The 15267-nt window shown below is 49.0% G+C and overlaps 1 protein-coding gene across 7 annotated transcripts in view; it reads left to right on the top strand.

The window, feature by feature from the left end:
- The window catches only part of cbfa2t3 (CBFA2/RUNX1 partner transcriptional co-repressor 3), a 45174-nt gene that overhangs the window by 20016 nt on the left and 9891 nt on the right, over positions 1-15267 (top strand). For 6 of the 7 annotated variants that reach the window (XR_015100526.1, XM_086107722.1, XM_086107724.1 and 3 more), the window contains 8 exons: positions 4872-5027; positions 7562-7803; positions 8176-8265; positions 9044-9225; positions 11544-11830; positions 12688-12773; positions 14353-14632; positions 14876-14944. Coding sequence is in view for 6 of the 7 variants with exons in the window: in XM_086107722.1 (XP_085963848.1) it covers positions 4872-5027; positions 7562-7803; positions 8176-8265; positions 9044-9225; positions 11544-11830; positions 12688-12773; positions 14353-14632; positions 14876-14944 (1392 nt within the window). In the remaining variant the exon portion in view is untranslated. The remainder of the gene's footprint in view (positions 1-4871; positions 5028-7561; positions 7804-8175; positions 8266-9043; positions 9226-11543; positions 11831-12687; positions 12774-14352; positions 14633-14875; positions 14945-15267) is intronic. The other variant, XM_086107725.1, reaches the window with a different exon arrangement.

Here is a 15267-nt window from a genome sequence, read left to right on the forward strand (position 1 = left end):
ACATGAACTGAATGTGAAGTCTTCTTGAAATTGTCTTCCAAATGAAGCCCCATACCGTTGCCTGCGCAGTTTACACGACATGCAGTTTGCACTAAATCGCGAGTGGTGAACAGTGATGCACACCCCCGGCATGAAGTGCTCCTTCAGCTTTTGCAAAAGCCGCATGCAGCATTGGCTGTTTTGACGGTGACGATGAATATTCATATAGTCCACCTAGAACAATACTTTCTATGATCCAGATGCGAGACCTTTTTTTTTTTGCGTTTGTTTTTTTTCTCGCGTGCTGGGCTGGGAGAGACACGTTTGGTACTACTGCCACCCTAACACATTCCAGATGTGCCTGGCTAGCCAAGGAGTTGTTCTTGGCCCAGCCTACCTTCACTAAATGTCGCAAATACTTTCCTTTATTTAGAAATGACTCTGGCTTAGTGGCCGCAGCAAAAAAAAAAAAAAAAAAAGAGGTGCAGAAGGATGGATCCTTGCGGGGAGGTCTGAAACGGAAAGGGAAAAAGGAGGCGCGGGGGGCAGAAGATGAAAGAGCTGAAATAAATGATTAGTACCGATGGAGGCGGAGCAAGAGAAGGGGGCTCAGAGAAGAGATGGAGAATGACACCAGAAATGGAGGGAGGACAGGAGGAGGAGTGAGGAGAGGTGAGGGAGTCACAGCTCAAGTCTAACATCTGGATTTTATTAGCAGCCGTTGGGAAAATCTGAAAAGGAAGTTGTTGTTTTTTCCCCCCCCCCCCTCCGTGAGCACGTCTGCAGCAGCGATGTGCTGCACATAACCACTTCACTGCCGACAGGAGCCAGACCTTCCCGACGGAGAACAGATGCTCGCTAGAACTTCAATACAATTACATCAATAACAGCTTTCGCAGATATGAGCTCTGGGTGACAAGATACCTGCAGCTCCCAGAGACAGAAATACAACTCTTCTACCCTTAACCCGGGATAAATTTCCTTTAATACGCACACACACGCAGCCCGTTTTGTGTGTGGGTTTTTTTTTTTTTTTTTTTTTTGGTTGCCAAAGCACCCATTTAAAAGAAAAAAAACCCACATCCATAATTTGCCGTTGAGCTTCCCATCATGTATAAAAAATATAGGGTAGCTATTGTAAGTGCTTTTTAAGGACAAGCCACCTCCCTATGGTTGCTTTCTCTCCGGCTTGTTTGTTCAGTTAGCATGACATTTCCCCCCCCATCATGTTTGCAGCTTGAGCGCATCACGTCTGCCAACATATGTCATGAGCATTTGCGTATGTGTGTGTGTGTGTGTGCGTGTCCGTGTGCACCCACACCACACAGGCTGTCATTAGTCAGGACTCAAAAGCCTCTGAACTCCAAATCAGCTCAAGATGAAGCGGGGTCCGCATCCGTCCGAAGGGACCGAATTGGTGCTGACACAAATAAACAAATCTTACCTCACAGTGATTAGCCATCCTGAGAGAACATATGCTTTTTCTATAGCTTGTTGTTCTTCCTCAGGAGATGAGCTTCTGCGCCACTGAGCCGCAGCATTTATTTTTTTTCCCTTCCCAATAGAAATCAGGCAGTTTTCGCGCGTGAGGTGTTCGAGAAGATGTATCTGTGAATTTGAGGTCCACGACCCAGGGCTGCAAACCCCATGTTTTGATACCGAGGGCCTGGGGGGGGCGGGGGGGGGGGGGGGGCTGTGGGCCAAAGGCTCAGGCTCTGTTTGTGTGGACTCCTCAGCGGCTTCATCGGGAACAGATGTGGGAAGGCAGGCGGCTGGGCAGCCAGCCAGAGCAGCTGGGAGAAATTAAAAACAACAGCATTCCTGGAGACTGGGCGAATTACAGCGGGAATGGGGGGGGGGCACGCTAAGCGACAGACTGAGGGAGAATTTTAGGACTATGTGGTCACCGACAAGAGTCTCGGCGGAGTACGAGCGATTGAAGAGACGGGAACGACTTTGCAGTGGTTGGCTAACGCTAATAAGTCGCAGCTGTGTTTCCATTGCAGTGCAGGCACGGACGCAAAGTCACATGCGCTCAAAGACGGATGCAGATCAATGCGCATCTGTGTCATAAAAAGAGAGTCGTGTTTACTACGGTGTAGGTTGCGTTTGTTGATATTCAATGAAAAGCGTGCGTTCGTCTGTTCAACATCGAAAAAGAGCCCCCAAAGAAGGGAGACACCCCACCGGCCTGCGCCTGCACGTGTGCGGCTGCATTTCACTTGGTAGGTGGTTGTGGCTGTCTCGCAGTGAGTGCTTTTTCATCTTGTTTCATCATGACACAAGAGGGGGGAGAGCAGCCGACACAGAACCTTTCAAACTTTCAGCTTTTTTTGGGTGAGCAATCTTTTAGGGCGGATTACATCCAATGTGCAGATGTACAGATGTTCGGAAAGTCAAGGGAGCGCGGGGCAGAGATAAATTGTTTATTTTCACTTTAATAGTCAGTGCAGGACTGACAGCGACACATCTGCTTCCTCTTAATGGGGACGGAGAGGGGGGGTGGGGGGGGGGTGACTGGGGCTGGGGGGAAAGCGGTCCAGACCTGGATTTAAACCACCTCACCTTACCTGATATTCTCTCTTTTTCGCTCCCTTCTGCTTTCTCGGCGAGTGTTTCGTCCTTCAGCGCCCAACACAGTGGCAGCACAGATGGCCACAGATGGGGCTGCAGACCTAGCAGACTTCCTAATGTATTAAAAAGTGAAATCCCTCGCCTGGTGTGTTATGTGTGAGCCTCCGTCCCTGTAGCTGTTCAGATTATACAGCTGTCTGTAATCCCAAAGAGGGAGTAAACAGACTAGGCGGCCCCGCTTTCCTCATCTTCCTTCCTTTATTTCCCCGCGTCCGTCCCAAAGAAAGTCAAGTGACCAAAGCGGCTTCGGGAATGCCTTCGCATAGTCTCGTTAGGGTTCACTAAACACACCCACACACACGGCGTGGCGCATTTCTTACAGTGACACTGCACATTTAATCAAAGAGGAGGTTTACTAGGCCATATGGCAGGCTCCCCACAGGAAACGTTGTCAGCACGGGTGGCTTGTTTATGTGGTTCGGCTTCTTTTAGACCAGAATATCTGCGTCTATTTATACCAGCCGCTATCTCCGAGCTGGTGTGTTTATGTTGCGAGTGTCTCGCACGGGGAGACCGCCCTCGTGCTTTTGAGGATCATCATGTCGACGACCCTCATACGGCATACTCCGCGGCGACACTCTTTAAATAAGGACGGCAACTGCTGCGCCGCTTCTCTGTGACCTCCCAGAAGTGCAAAAGGGCTGAAGCACACTTGGGGGCAAGAGTTTTGCCGATGAAATAAATGGGAATCCTTTTTGAATCAATGATGATTGTTCTGCGATGAAAAAGTGTTTTATCAGCTGTAAAGCAGATCCCTGAGCACAGGGGTGTCAAACCCATTTTTCTCACTGGCCACATTTGAGTGATTGTTTGCCTTGGTGGGCCGTTCTGACTGAAAGCAGAGAAAAGGCGTCAAGAAAAACGGTTTATTCAACTGTTGTGGAAGTTACTGTCATGAGAGGTTTGGTCGCGAGAGAAAGCTTACAATATCTCTCTTATTTGTTACATATAAGAATTTGACATGTCGGTACAAATTTTAGTAAGCATCATGGAAGTTGATTTGCTTTCGCGGGCCACATAAAATGATGTGGCGGGCCAGATCTGGACCGCGGGCCTTGAGTTGGACACCGTACCATAGCACTTTACTTTGCGGCGCGCCTGGTTGGAAGACGCGCACCTCACAGGCTGTTCAAGTCACACTTGTGGGCTCAGGTTATGAAGTTTCAAAAACATCTGGCTCCCAAGTATTGGGAAAAACAAACAAACAAAAAAAACCCACACACTTCCACCATGCCGAGCAATCCTTATTTGGACGACAGCAGCAAAATGTACAGCTTCATAATTACTCTCCCCCGACGATCCGTGCATTATTCGCGGGGACCAGAAGTGAAATGATAGAGAATCGTGCAGTTTTATCAAAAGGTGAGAAAATCAGCTATCTGCATGATTAAATACTTGGCCCGACCCCTCTACAACGTTTGTTGGCAATCAATAAAGTTGCTCAAGTCATGATTGCATCATGAACACACAAACAAAATGACGGTGCTGAAAACATTCTCCTCGTTGGCATATTTGAATGATGTGTGGATGTTTGTAGACTACAGGCATCCAAAAAGAGCCCCCCGCCCCATCCACCCGCATCCACTTTTCCTCTCCGGTGTACGGCCGTGCCGTCTATTTGCTCGACACGAGCCAGCTCGCTCTTGCCTTGTTTGGTCCTGGCAGAGGAGAGCGGAGCCTCCGCTAGCGGGATGGATCTCCTCCTGAAAGTCAGTCCCCCAATGATGGACAGCAGCAGATCCAGCTGCACTTGTCACTGGCCGTCAAGTTGGCCGTCCGAAGCGCGGACGAGAGGGGACAGCCGCGCAGGAGAGCGCGCGGGTGTGCGCGCGGGTGTGTGCGCTTGTGTGCGAGTGCCATAGGTTAGATTGGAAGGGGCACTGATTGGGATGTCAGAGCTACACGGTGTGTGTGAAGGAGAGTGAAGGGTTGGCGGTGGTCGGAAGGCGGGGGGGTTGGTTCTCAGTCAGCAGCAGCTGAGTGGGTGAGCAGGTGTTACTGTATGTCTCCCAGGCCTGTGTTTCTAAAACCAACAGAGACACAATACACATTTGAGGCCATTTCCACACCGCGCATTGATTCGCTTCGGCTGTTTTGATGGGGCTTGTGTTCTTCGGAAACTTGGCTCCCAGGTGACAATGTCAGTGCTTTTTTAACATGTTTTTGTTTTGATGGTTTGTATTTTTTTTTTTTTTCACGCTAATGCTCCACCTTGACGTTTGTTCTCTCGGATTCTTTTTTTTTTTTCTTGTTGCCAGGTAGCAGAGTGCAGAAGGTTGGAACAATGCCAGATTCACCTGCGGATGTGAAAAGCCAGCCCAGGTCCACCCCACCAACCATGCCTCCTCCACCCCCGGCAGTCAACCAAGCAACCAGTCGTAATGCTTCTTTCACCCCCACCACCAGTAAATCAAGTAAAAAAATATTCTTCTCTAATTTTGTAAATAATACCTTAAATATCGTTCATGTGTCTATTTGGAATCGCTCACAGTTCAGGAGCTATTTGGGTTTTGTTATGTTTTTGCTTCATGCTCAGGGACCACATTAGCAAGCAATAAATTAAGTATGTGCAAGAACAAACTGGACTCAAGCAACTTTTTACATACAGTAGTTCATGGAAGGGCGGCCCGGTGGGCCGAGTGGTTACCGCATTGACCTCACAGTGCAGAGGTACCGGGTTCAATTCCAGCTGCGGCTTCCCTGTGTGGAGTTTGAATGTTCTCCTCGGGCCTGCGTGGGTTTTCTCCGGGTACTCCGATTTCCCCCCACATTCCAAAAACATGCATGGCAGGCTGATTGAACACTCGAAATTGTCCCTCGGTGTGAGTGTGAGTGCGGATGGTTGTTCATCACTGTGTGATTGGCTGACAACCAGTTCAGGGTGCCCTCCGCCTACTGCCTGAAGACAGCTGGGATAGGCTCCGGCACCTCAGCGATGCATGCAGGAAGTCGCAAAGTACATTGACATGGAACTGCAAGCAGACCTCACCAGGCGGATGATGTCAAGTTCACAGACTGGTTAACTCATTCACTCCCAAAGACGTGTATAAACGTCTTTTCAGACTCGGTCTAGAATTGGCTGGTACTGAATGAGTTGAGTGGACACTTGGAAAAAAAAAATATTAAGATGATCATTTTCTATTATGATTGTTATAATTCCATTTAGGGATGAAATACAATGACATTCATCACATATTTTATGTCTGCCTGGGCCAATAGCTAGACTTGGTTCCAGCAGGTTGAAAAGTTGAGTCGCCTTCCAGCCACCAAATGCATGTCAAAGAAAATGCCCTTCTTCTGCCAGAACGGCCATCGTGGTGCAGAGCGGTCTGCCAAATCCCTCAAATGGGTCAAACGAGGCTTGCGCCATCACAATTTTAAAGAAATGATCAAGAAGCACTATTCTCACTTTATAATTGGCTTGAAATAACTTGAAGCAAGTTCTTTAAGAAACACCAGCAAGGTAAATTTCTGCTACGCAGTGATATTAGGTCATCGTACATCATGACGATCAAGGCTGTGGTCATTCACAAGCAGGTCGTCTAAGGGCAGCGTGTTCATCTCATCTCCCCCAATTTGAATGTATTATAGCGAATATAAAGTTCCCTATGTGGAGAGAAGAACTAAAAAGAAATTCCTCGCACAGATCTTTTCAGCCTTGGCTTTGTATTTAAGATACCATCTCAGCAATGCTGCTCACTTTAAGTGCATGATTGATGTGATGAAGCCAGGAGAGAAAATGTAATTATACAGACCAGAGATGTTTGCTGTGACGATCTCTGCCTTACGAGCGCCCCACATCATTAAGCAGAGATTTATTTATTTACCTGCGGCTCACCATCTCAGTTCTGGTTCATCCTATTTAGGTCATTGACGGAACTGAAGTCACGCCTTTCAAGTTCTCCCACTCTACAGTTATCCAAGCGTGCATTTATGGACCTTGTTTTGCGCACTGAGGCACGGCCGGGTCGGAGCACGAAAGAGCCGCGTCATGTGCACGGACGGCCTCGCCATCGGTCCCTCATAGGTCTCGAACGCACTCGTGTCGAGGGATCCTCCGGAATGTGCGCTTCGGAACAGTTCTGGTGGCCAAGTGTCGACGCTACTTGAGCGTGGAGTGTGCTCCTCGGTGGGCGTGTCTTTTGTCGAGCTAAATGCCCTTGCTGTTGACAAGTGTCTCTGAGTGCACGTGTGAGGAGAGCGGCTGCAGCATTCGCGTGCGCGCGCACGTGTGCCCGCGTTGCTCGCCAGCTGGTCGGAGGGGGTGGCAGGGCAGAGGGCATCGGTCAGGCTGCCGTTGCTGTGGGGAGGCTACTTTCTTCCCGATATAGCAAATGTCAGGCCACGTTCTTTCACTTGTCAACAGGTCAGTAAAACCAGAAAACAAGTTTTGCCTGTTCGGAAGGTCCCCACGAGTAAAATGGGCTGTCGCACTGATCAATGTTCACATCCGACGTTGCCGTTCCGAAACTCAAAGGCTGCAAATCTGTTTTCAGACGGCGGACATGTGCGCCGCCACATTTAGCGACACACCTGCCACCGGAATAAAAGTAACGCAAGGCCCCGGGACTATTTTTGGCACCTCATTTACAAGTTCCTCTTATAGTTGTGTCCTAGTGAGCGAGTCGGTGGGTGGGAGCGTTGGAGGGAACGGGAGGGGGGCGAAATAGACTGACGCGAGAGCAGGTGGCGGGAGACGGGAGTGGAGTGGCAGCACTTGTGAGACAGCTGAAGTTTGCATGAAAACACACAAGATGACGACGATAAACATGAATGCGTCGCAGGCTGCGTGATGTGTACTCTTCCATCGGCGGGATGCGGCGTAAGCGCGTCATCGTCCCATCTTGCCCCCCCCCCCACCCCCCACCCAGATGTAGTGGATGCCCCTCAGGTCTCTCAGACGCCGCTGACCTAATTCCCGTTGTCTCTCCCTTCTGTCTGTCCGCAGTGCTAAACGGGAGCAGCCACTCTCCCACATCATTGAACGGCGCCCCGTCCACTCCGAACGGCTTCAGCAACGGGCCGGCCATGTCGTCGACATCCTCGTTGTCCAATCAACAGCTCCCGCCGGCGTGCGGCGCCCGGCAGCTCTGCAAGCTGAAGCGCTTCCTGACGACGTTGCAGCAGTTTGGCAACGACATCTCGCCTGAGATTGGAGAGCGAGTGCGTAGCCTTGTGCTGGGGCTGGTGGTAAGTTTGTGGTCAATTTCCCCAAAATAGGCGAAGGCGTTACAAACACACTGGACACTTACGTCATCAAATTTGTTCATAAAAGGAAAAAAAAATAAAATCCACTTTTTTTTCACTTTTTTAATTATTGTAGTTATAGATTGGTTTACAGCTAACCTACATCGTATTGATATTTTGGTCTTTTTTTTTTTTGAAGTGCACAAAGGGAATTTTCGTGGTTTTCGTGTCAGGTTGTAGATATGTTCCAATTTGCCGAATGAAGAGTCTGATGTGTAAAATTACAAGGCAATAAAAAAAATGTTTACTTCTCCGCTTATATTTTGCCAGTATGATCGCATCCGTTCCCGGAACCTTTGTTTTCATCTTCCACAGAACTCGACACTCACCATTGAAGAATTTCATTCCAAACTTCACGAAGCTACCAACTTTCCTCTGAGGCCTTTCGTCATTCCCTTCCTGAAGGTAAATATAGCGCGCGCACTCGTCTGCGCAGGTGTGCGACTGTTTGGATGCAATATATTTAGCTCTGCCCTGGATTCGATGCCCCTGCATGCCACATCTTCTTCATACATTACAGTACAGCGCTCGTCTATGTCTCCACCAACGAGATCTTTCAGCCTCCTTCTGTCCCAAACCTATTGAACTACATCACGTATTGACACTGCATCAACATCTACCGCGACGGATAAAAACCGGTGCAGTTTGCAAAAGGAGTTTGGCCCGATTGGCGCATCAGCGAAATAGATTTCGGTCTGACAATCAAGTTGGGTCATGACTCTTTGTGGGCGCCCTGATCGAACCTGGGAGGTTGACCTCGCGGTGTAGGTATTCATACTTACACGGTAGACTATTTAGTCGAACGTCCAGACAAAAAGAATGCTTGTGGGCGGCCGTCCTCCACATCTGGGACATTGCGGCGGTCTGTGTTTTATCAAGCAGACAGGTCTTTGAGAGTTATTTGACAGCACTTATACACATACACAATACACACCTCCGAGGGAGACGCATGGCAGAGGAATGTGTCAAGAGATCTGTCTTATCTCATTGTGTCTCTTCATCCATCACTCCCTCTCATTTCACTTTTGCACTGCCTTATCTAGCATTTAGTCACTCTCCACGTTTCGGTTTCCAGCTTGGTTCTCCTCTCTGCACTTTTTTTTTTGTTGTTTTCTTCTCACTCGAATGAGTGGTTTCATTTTATTTTATTCAATTTTTTTTATTTTTTGGGTCTACTTTGCAGGCAAACCTGCCCCTGCTGCAGAGGGAGTTGCTGCACTGTGCCAGGCTGGCCAAACAGACTCCAGCACAATACCTGGCCCAACACGAGCAGCTTCTCCTGGACGCCAATGCCAGCTCACCTCTGGATTCCTCGGAGATCATGTTGGAGATGAATGAGCATGGCAAGAGGAGGACCCCCGACAGGTAAAAGCGCTCAATCGCACATATTCCCACAGAGGTGGAGTGTCAGGAATGAACGATTTCAGAAGTCAGCGGGAGGCTTTTTTTTTTTTTTACTTTGTGGCGAGGTGGACGTCTGGGCCACACTGATGCCAGGCTGCCACTGCCAGCCGTCCGCTAGGAGAGCAGCTCGGAAGGTATTAAAAGAGAGAAGCAGGAGAAGAACCTATGGTTCACCCCCACCCCGCACCCCCCAAATAAATAAATAAACAAATGCATAAAAAATTGCCCAGGATTTTGCTTTTGTTTACTCCGTGGAGGATGTCAATTAACCGATACTCCCAACCCCCCCCCCCCCCACACCCCGATCAATCTCTTTACTCCGCATCTCCTATTCCCCGACTTCCTCCATCTCCTTTACCCCTCTAACTGCATGACCCGCAGGCTCCCAGCAGCTGTCCATATGTCAGGGATGTGTCCAGATGGTGATGTGCTGACCGTAACACTGAACACATCCTCCGTAGGGTGAGGGGAGGTGGTTTGGACGGGACTGTAATCCACACACCTCCGCCTCCCGACCTCTTGCCTTGCGCGCAGCAGGCCTGGCTCAGTGGAGTGAGTGGGGGTGGGGTGTGTGGGGGCTGAGGCGTGCTCAGGCAGGGGCAGGGCCTTCGCCGTGCCAGCTGTTCGTATGATTTGTCCGTTGCCAGAGCCGAGGATGTGTACGAGTATTGCCGGCGTGCTCAAAATACATGCGGCCATGAAGCATTCGTTGGCCTTTGACTGATTTTCTATCCTGGCTAGTACCATCTCGCTAAAAAAGATTAATATCAACACTCCCCTTTAAACTGACCAGATGGCTGGAAAACATCCTTGCTCACACGCACGCACGCACGCACACTTAAACAACTCATCCACAGTGCCTCGAAAACATCTGTCACACGCACCGTATTTAGTTCATATTGCGGGCCGAGCCGAAGCGAGGCGGGAGCATGAGGAATCGTTGCAATCTTCGAGGCAGGCCGAGGGATATTCAGATTAAACGCTTGAGACGCAGGGCGTACGCTTCGACTTGGCTTTGTTGCAGACATATGGCATACAGCTGCGCCGGAGCTCCGCAGCGGCGCTGCCTCGCTGTAACTGAACAACAAGCCGCTCTCCACGGGAAAACATGCTTGTGCTGCGCGGGCGAGCGTGTTTCTCGGAGCCACATGCGAGTTGTCGAATTTACAGGATTGACAAGAGTTCACGTTCGAACGAAAAAGCGTCAGCACGGGAAGCAGCCGCAAAATCGCGGAGAAATTGCATGGCTGGCCACAGTCGGAATTTGGTAACGATATGGATGAACTTGAAAGCGGAAAGCCTGCAGGATGTCGATGTGCGCGTGTGACCTTTTCCTTCGAGCTGGACTAAAGCTGCCCTTTGTTCATTTTATTCCACGGGAGATAATATTTGACATTGGCGTTGTTGAATATGTTTTGTTGATATAGCGGAGATCTTGTTTTGTGTTTTTTGTTATTGTAAAGTGTCCTTGGATGTCTTGAAAGGCGCTTATAAATAAAATGTATTATTATTATTATTATTATTATCTTGGTCGGAGTGTCTTTTGATCAGCGTAAATCAGAAAATGACCTTCACACTCTAATGACATTGAAAAAAAAATCTGTCTGTCAGAGAGACAGTAATTTAACCAGGCAGTGTAGTTATTACATGTTTATTACATGTTTCCATAGTCATCACACTACGAAGACCTTTTTTATTTTATTTTATTTTTATTTTTTTACTGCTAGGATAGGCTTTGCCGCTTAGAAGGAGGTGTGTCGCTACAACTCCAGTACTATTTACACAAGAGGAGCCGTATTCAGTTCTTATTTTATTGTAATTATTATTTTTTTAAATCCTGTCATTTCAGGCCTGTGATAAAAACACGGCCGGAGACGTGTTGTCAGTCCGTGTCACGCAATTACATATTGGCAAGCGAACAAAAGAATCCCGCTTTGTAAGACACCTTCTCATTCCAAACGTCAGTGCGACAGCTGACAAAACACTTCGCGCTTTTATGTGCGCACAATCACTTCAGCGCTCTTTGCGTGTTTCATTAACGCGCAAGTGTTTTCGAGAACGTACAGCAAATAATCAATGCTCCCAATTCACACCGCAATTACTTTTCAAACAATTCAAACACTCACGCGGGTACGCATCAACATCGTTTTGTCTCCTATGTTAATGGGAACGCCGACTGCCTATGTGAGCAACTTTTTCTTACGACGATTCACTCGTCCGCCCTCCGCCTTGACGTGTATATCAAGTTGAATGTTTTCATGCTTCCCTCCCCTCCCCAGGACCAAAGACTCTTCTTCAGAGAGAGATGGCTTGCACCCCGAGCACCTTGCTAAAAGGCCCTGCACCATCAGCCCCAGCCAGCGCTTCAGTCCCAGTACCGGCCTCCCTGCTCACCCGCCTCCCAACGGGCTCCCGACGCACCCTCCCAATGGCCTGCCCCACCCGCAGAACCCCCAAATGGGCCCTCAGCACTACCGCTTGGAGGACATGGCGCTGGCGCACCAATACAGAGACGCTTACAGGCATAACGAACACAGAGACGGCCGAGACAGACACCGACATACAGGTAGGGCGCCTACCGGGCGGGCCCGTCATTGATGACCGGCTGACCCCGGCAGGACACGTTATAGGCTCAAACTTAGCGGGGGCGCATGAAAGCGGGGCGTATGTTCGGAACAATGAGCAGTTGTCGATCCGCCGCGTTAATCCGTGCGGCTATATAAAGCCCACAGCCTTACATACCCATGTGCTGCTACAACTGTGGCAACTATATATGCCTTCCGACTGCTTCGCGCGAAAAGAAAGACTTGCATTCTCAGCCAAACTGTCCCCCGGAGTGCTTACGAGCATGCCAATATGGAGGCGACGTGGAGAAAAGGCCACTCAGTCTCCTGCCCCGAGCGACGATTAATGAACTGTTTAACACAAATGCAAACATTGCAGAAAATACAAAATAGCAAATATTTATATTCAGGCAACAATCAGGATTAGCCAAATGATATCTCCCTCCCCCCGTACTGTTTCTATTCCAGCATTAGATTAAGGGGTGTTTCGTGTGGAAAACCTTTTCTTTAAGCTCCTCCCTCCGGTTCCTGGAGGCATGGACAGATCCTGCAAGACATTTGTCCAGATAGCTGGTTAGCTCACAGTTGTTGAGATGTTGACTCAATTCCCAGTGACTTTGAGTTCACAGATCGTTGTCCATGCCTGATATTGACTGGGAAAAAAAAAAATCTGTTGAATTTTCCTCAATTGATCTCGTCAATTGGATGTAAAAAATAAAATCATCTGGATCCAGAGTCTTTGTCCCCAAAATGTATCCGGATGTAGAAGACTGTATTTTTAGACCATTTCGTTGAAGTCAATTCAACATTTTTTTATCCTTCCGTGTTGTTCTTGATGTCGCCCGTCTTTCTGTCACAGCAGTGCACGGAGCCCGCCAGGAGGAAGTGATCGACCACCGTCTCACAGATCGAGAATGGGCAGAAGAATGGAAGCACCTTGATAATGTAGGCATCGGTGCCGTCGCCGTTTTTAATGTCGAGCGCGCTGCTTTGTTCACGGGTTTGAAAACACTTCAGCTTCAGGAAGGCATTTTTGCACACGTCGACCAGACACACATACAGTACACGCTCACACAAAGAAATAGGGCCCCAGATGGAGCTCGGGACCCAGCAGAGAGCGGCTCCAGCTGGGCCGAGCAGCTGAGACAAGAGCTGCAGTCATGGAGAGAACCGGCCAGGCCTGGACCCCTGCCAAATTAGAAACACTTTGCTGAAATAAATATAGCTTACTGAGAAGGAAGGGACGAGGCGGAGAGCGACGAACGGCGCCGGGGAACGAGCAAGGCAACAACGGAGAACGCGGATAATGCAAAGGGGCGAATGCTGAACATATTAAAGCCATTTCGTTGAGCGCAGAAGGGCGGCGACGTTGGTAAGAGCTAAAAGAAAATCTGGTGAGTTGGCAGCGAATCGAGCAGAAGGGTGGAAGAAATCAGTTCAACCTTTTCATCTGTAGCCCAGCTGTTGCGTTATTACTGCAACGCTCGGACGAATTCAAATTCACAAACTAGCACATAAACAACAACGCAGTGAAACTTGCAAATTGTCTTGTCCGAGGAACCGAGCAAATGACCGTTACGTCCACTGGAACTGAAAAATGGAAGAAAATGCAGACCGTATTTAAGTCCAAAAAATAATAATAATACATCATGAAGAAGAGTTGAAGTCACACGTTTTGGGAGCAATTTACCGGAGGGGGGAAAAAAAAAACAGACAGAGAAGAGAAGAGCTGGATCTCGCATTTTCCAAATCATCCTCTTCTTGTACGCTTTTGACAGTAGACAAATGGTGGTGAAGGTGGTGGCAATGCACAGAAAGTCGACACGTTTAAGGAACGGAGCATTTTGGGTGCCAATCTAAGCAAAATTTTAAAAAACAAACAAAAAACATGCGACTTATAGTCCAGGCGGCCCGGTGGTCGAGTGGTTAGCGCGTCAACCTCACAGTGCACAGGTTGTGGGTTCAATCCCGGCTCCGGCCACCCTGTGTGCAGTTTGCATGTTCTCCCCGTGCCTGTGTGGGTTTTCTCCGGGTACTTTGGTTTCCTCCCACATTCCAAAAACATGCATGGCAGGTTAATGGATCACTCTTAATTGGCTGGCAAGCGGTTCAGGGCGTCCCTCGCCGACTGCCTGAAGACAGCTGGGATAGGCTCCAGCACCTCCCGCGACCCTTGTGAGGATAAAGGGATCAGAAAATGGGATGGATGTCCGAAAAATGTGGCCGCCGGTTGCGTTTTAACAATTTTTCCAATCTGGGAATGGCTCACAGTCTCTGTTTGAGTTCATCCCCCGTTTTTGGAAGTGGCCAAAATGTCTGGATTCTGTGCACGCTCGTGCTGGAACACAAAAGCGACTTCGCCACGCTGTCGGAACGGCATTTAAGAGGAGACATTGCAAGTTGAACAGTTCAGCGCTTTCGGTCTCCATGTGTCGTGTTTCAAAATAAAACGATATCCAATTGTTCCAATTCATGATGGTTAACCTTCAAGTCTAGACTGAACACCAATTTGTGTTCCCGTCAGCTCCTGAACTGCATCATGGACATGGTCGAGAAGACGCGCCGCTCTCTGACCGTGCTGCGACGCTGCCAGGAGGCGGATCGGGAGGAGATGAACCATTGGATACGGCGCTACAGCGACGTGGAGGAGATGAAAAAAGGTGGGAGCAATGGACAGCACTGCCTTCCTCCTCCTCCTCCTCCTCTTCCTCATCACAACTCCTCCTCCAACGCAGCTAGCAGCAGTGAGGCACTGCCCAAAGGAGCTTCTTCCGCCGCTGACAGGCAGACAGGCAGACAGACAGGTAGACAAACACACACGCAAGGGGACGTTTGGCACGGCAAAACACTCGTAGCGAGCTCGGGGCCCGTTTGACGATGCGGGCCGGGGACTGACTGGAAGCATAGGAAGAGAGTTTATGTTTAAGTTATGTGTCAGGATTGTTCCGCACACATACGTTATGAGGACAAAAGTACGGTGGCGTCTACAACGTGTGCATGCGCAATGCGAGCGCGCATTAGTGATTGGGTGCCTTCGTGTGTTTCAGAGATCCACAGAGACTTTCTACACAGACCTCCGTCGGGATACCTGCCGGAGGAAATCTGGAGAAAAGCTGGTAAGAGCCTCTCAGGATCCCTCTTGTGACGTCACGCTAACAAATGTAGCTGTAGCTTGACAAAGTCAAACTAGCATCTCAGTCCACAAACCAAAAGGAAAACAAAAATGTTACTTTTCCCTTTTTTTTTTGTTGAGAAAAAAAAACAACAACAAAAAAAAACATAGATCTGTACGGTACAATTTGGTGGAAACGTGGCTCCAGACAGAAAGGACAGAGGCCTTTCAGTCATCGGTCCACGAGGCCGGAGGATTGAAAGCCCTCTGTAGAAATCTGGCGAAATGTCCTCCATCTGTAACCGCTATGAAAGGCCACTGCAGTTA

This window comes from Hippocampus guttulatus, chromosome 3, assembly GCF_054856545.1.
Source record: "Hippocampus guttulatus isolate MCC_2025c chromosome 3, RoL_Hgut_1.0, whole genome shotgun sequence".
In the NCBI taxonomy this organism is placed as follows: Eukaryota; Metazoa; Chordata; class Actinopteri; order Syngnathiformes; family Syngnathidae; genus Hippocampus; species Hippocampus guttulatus.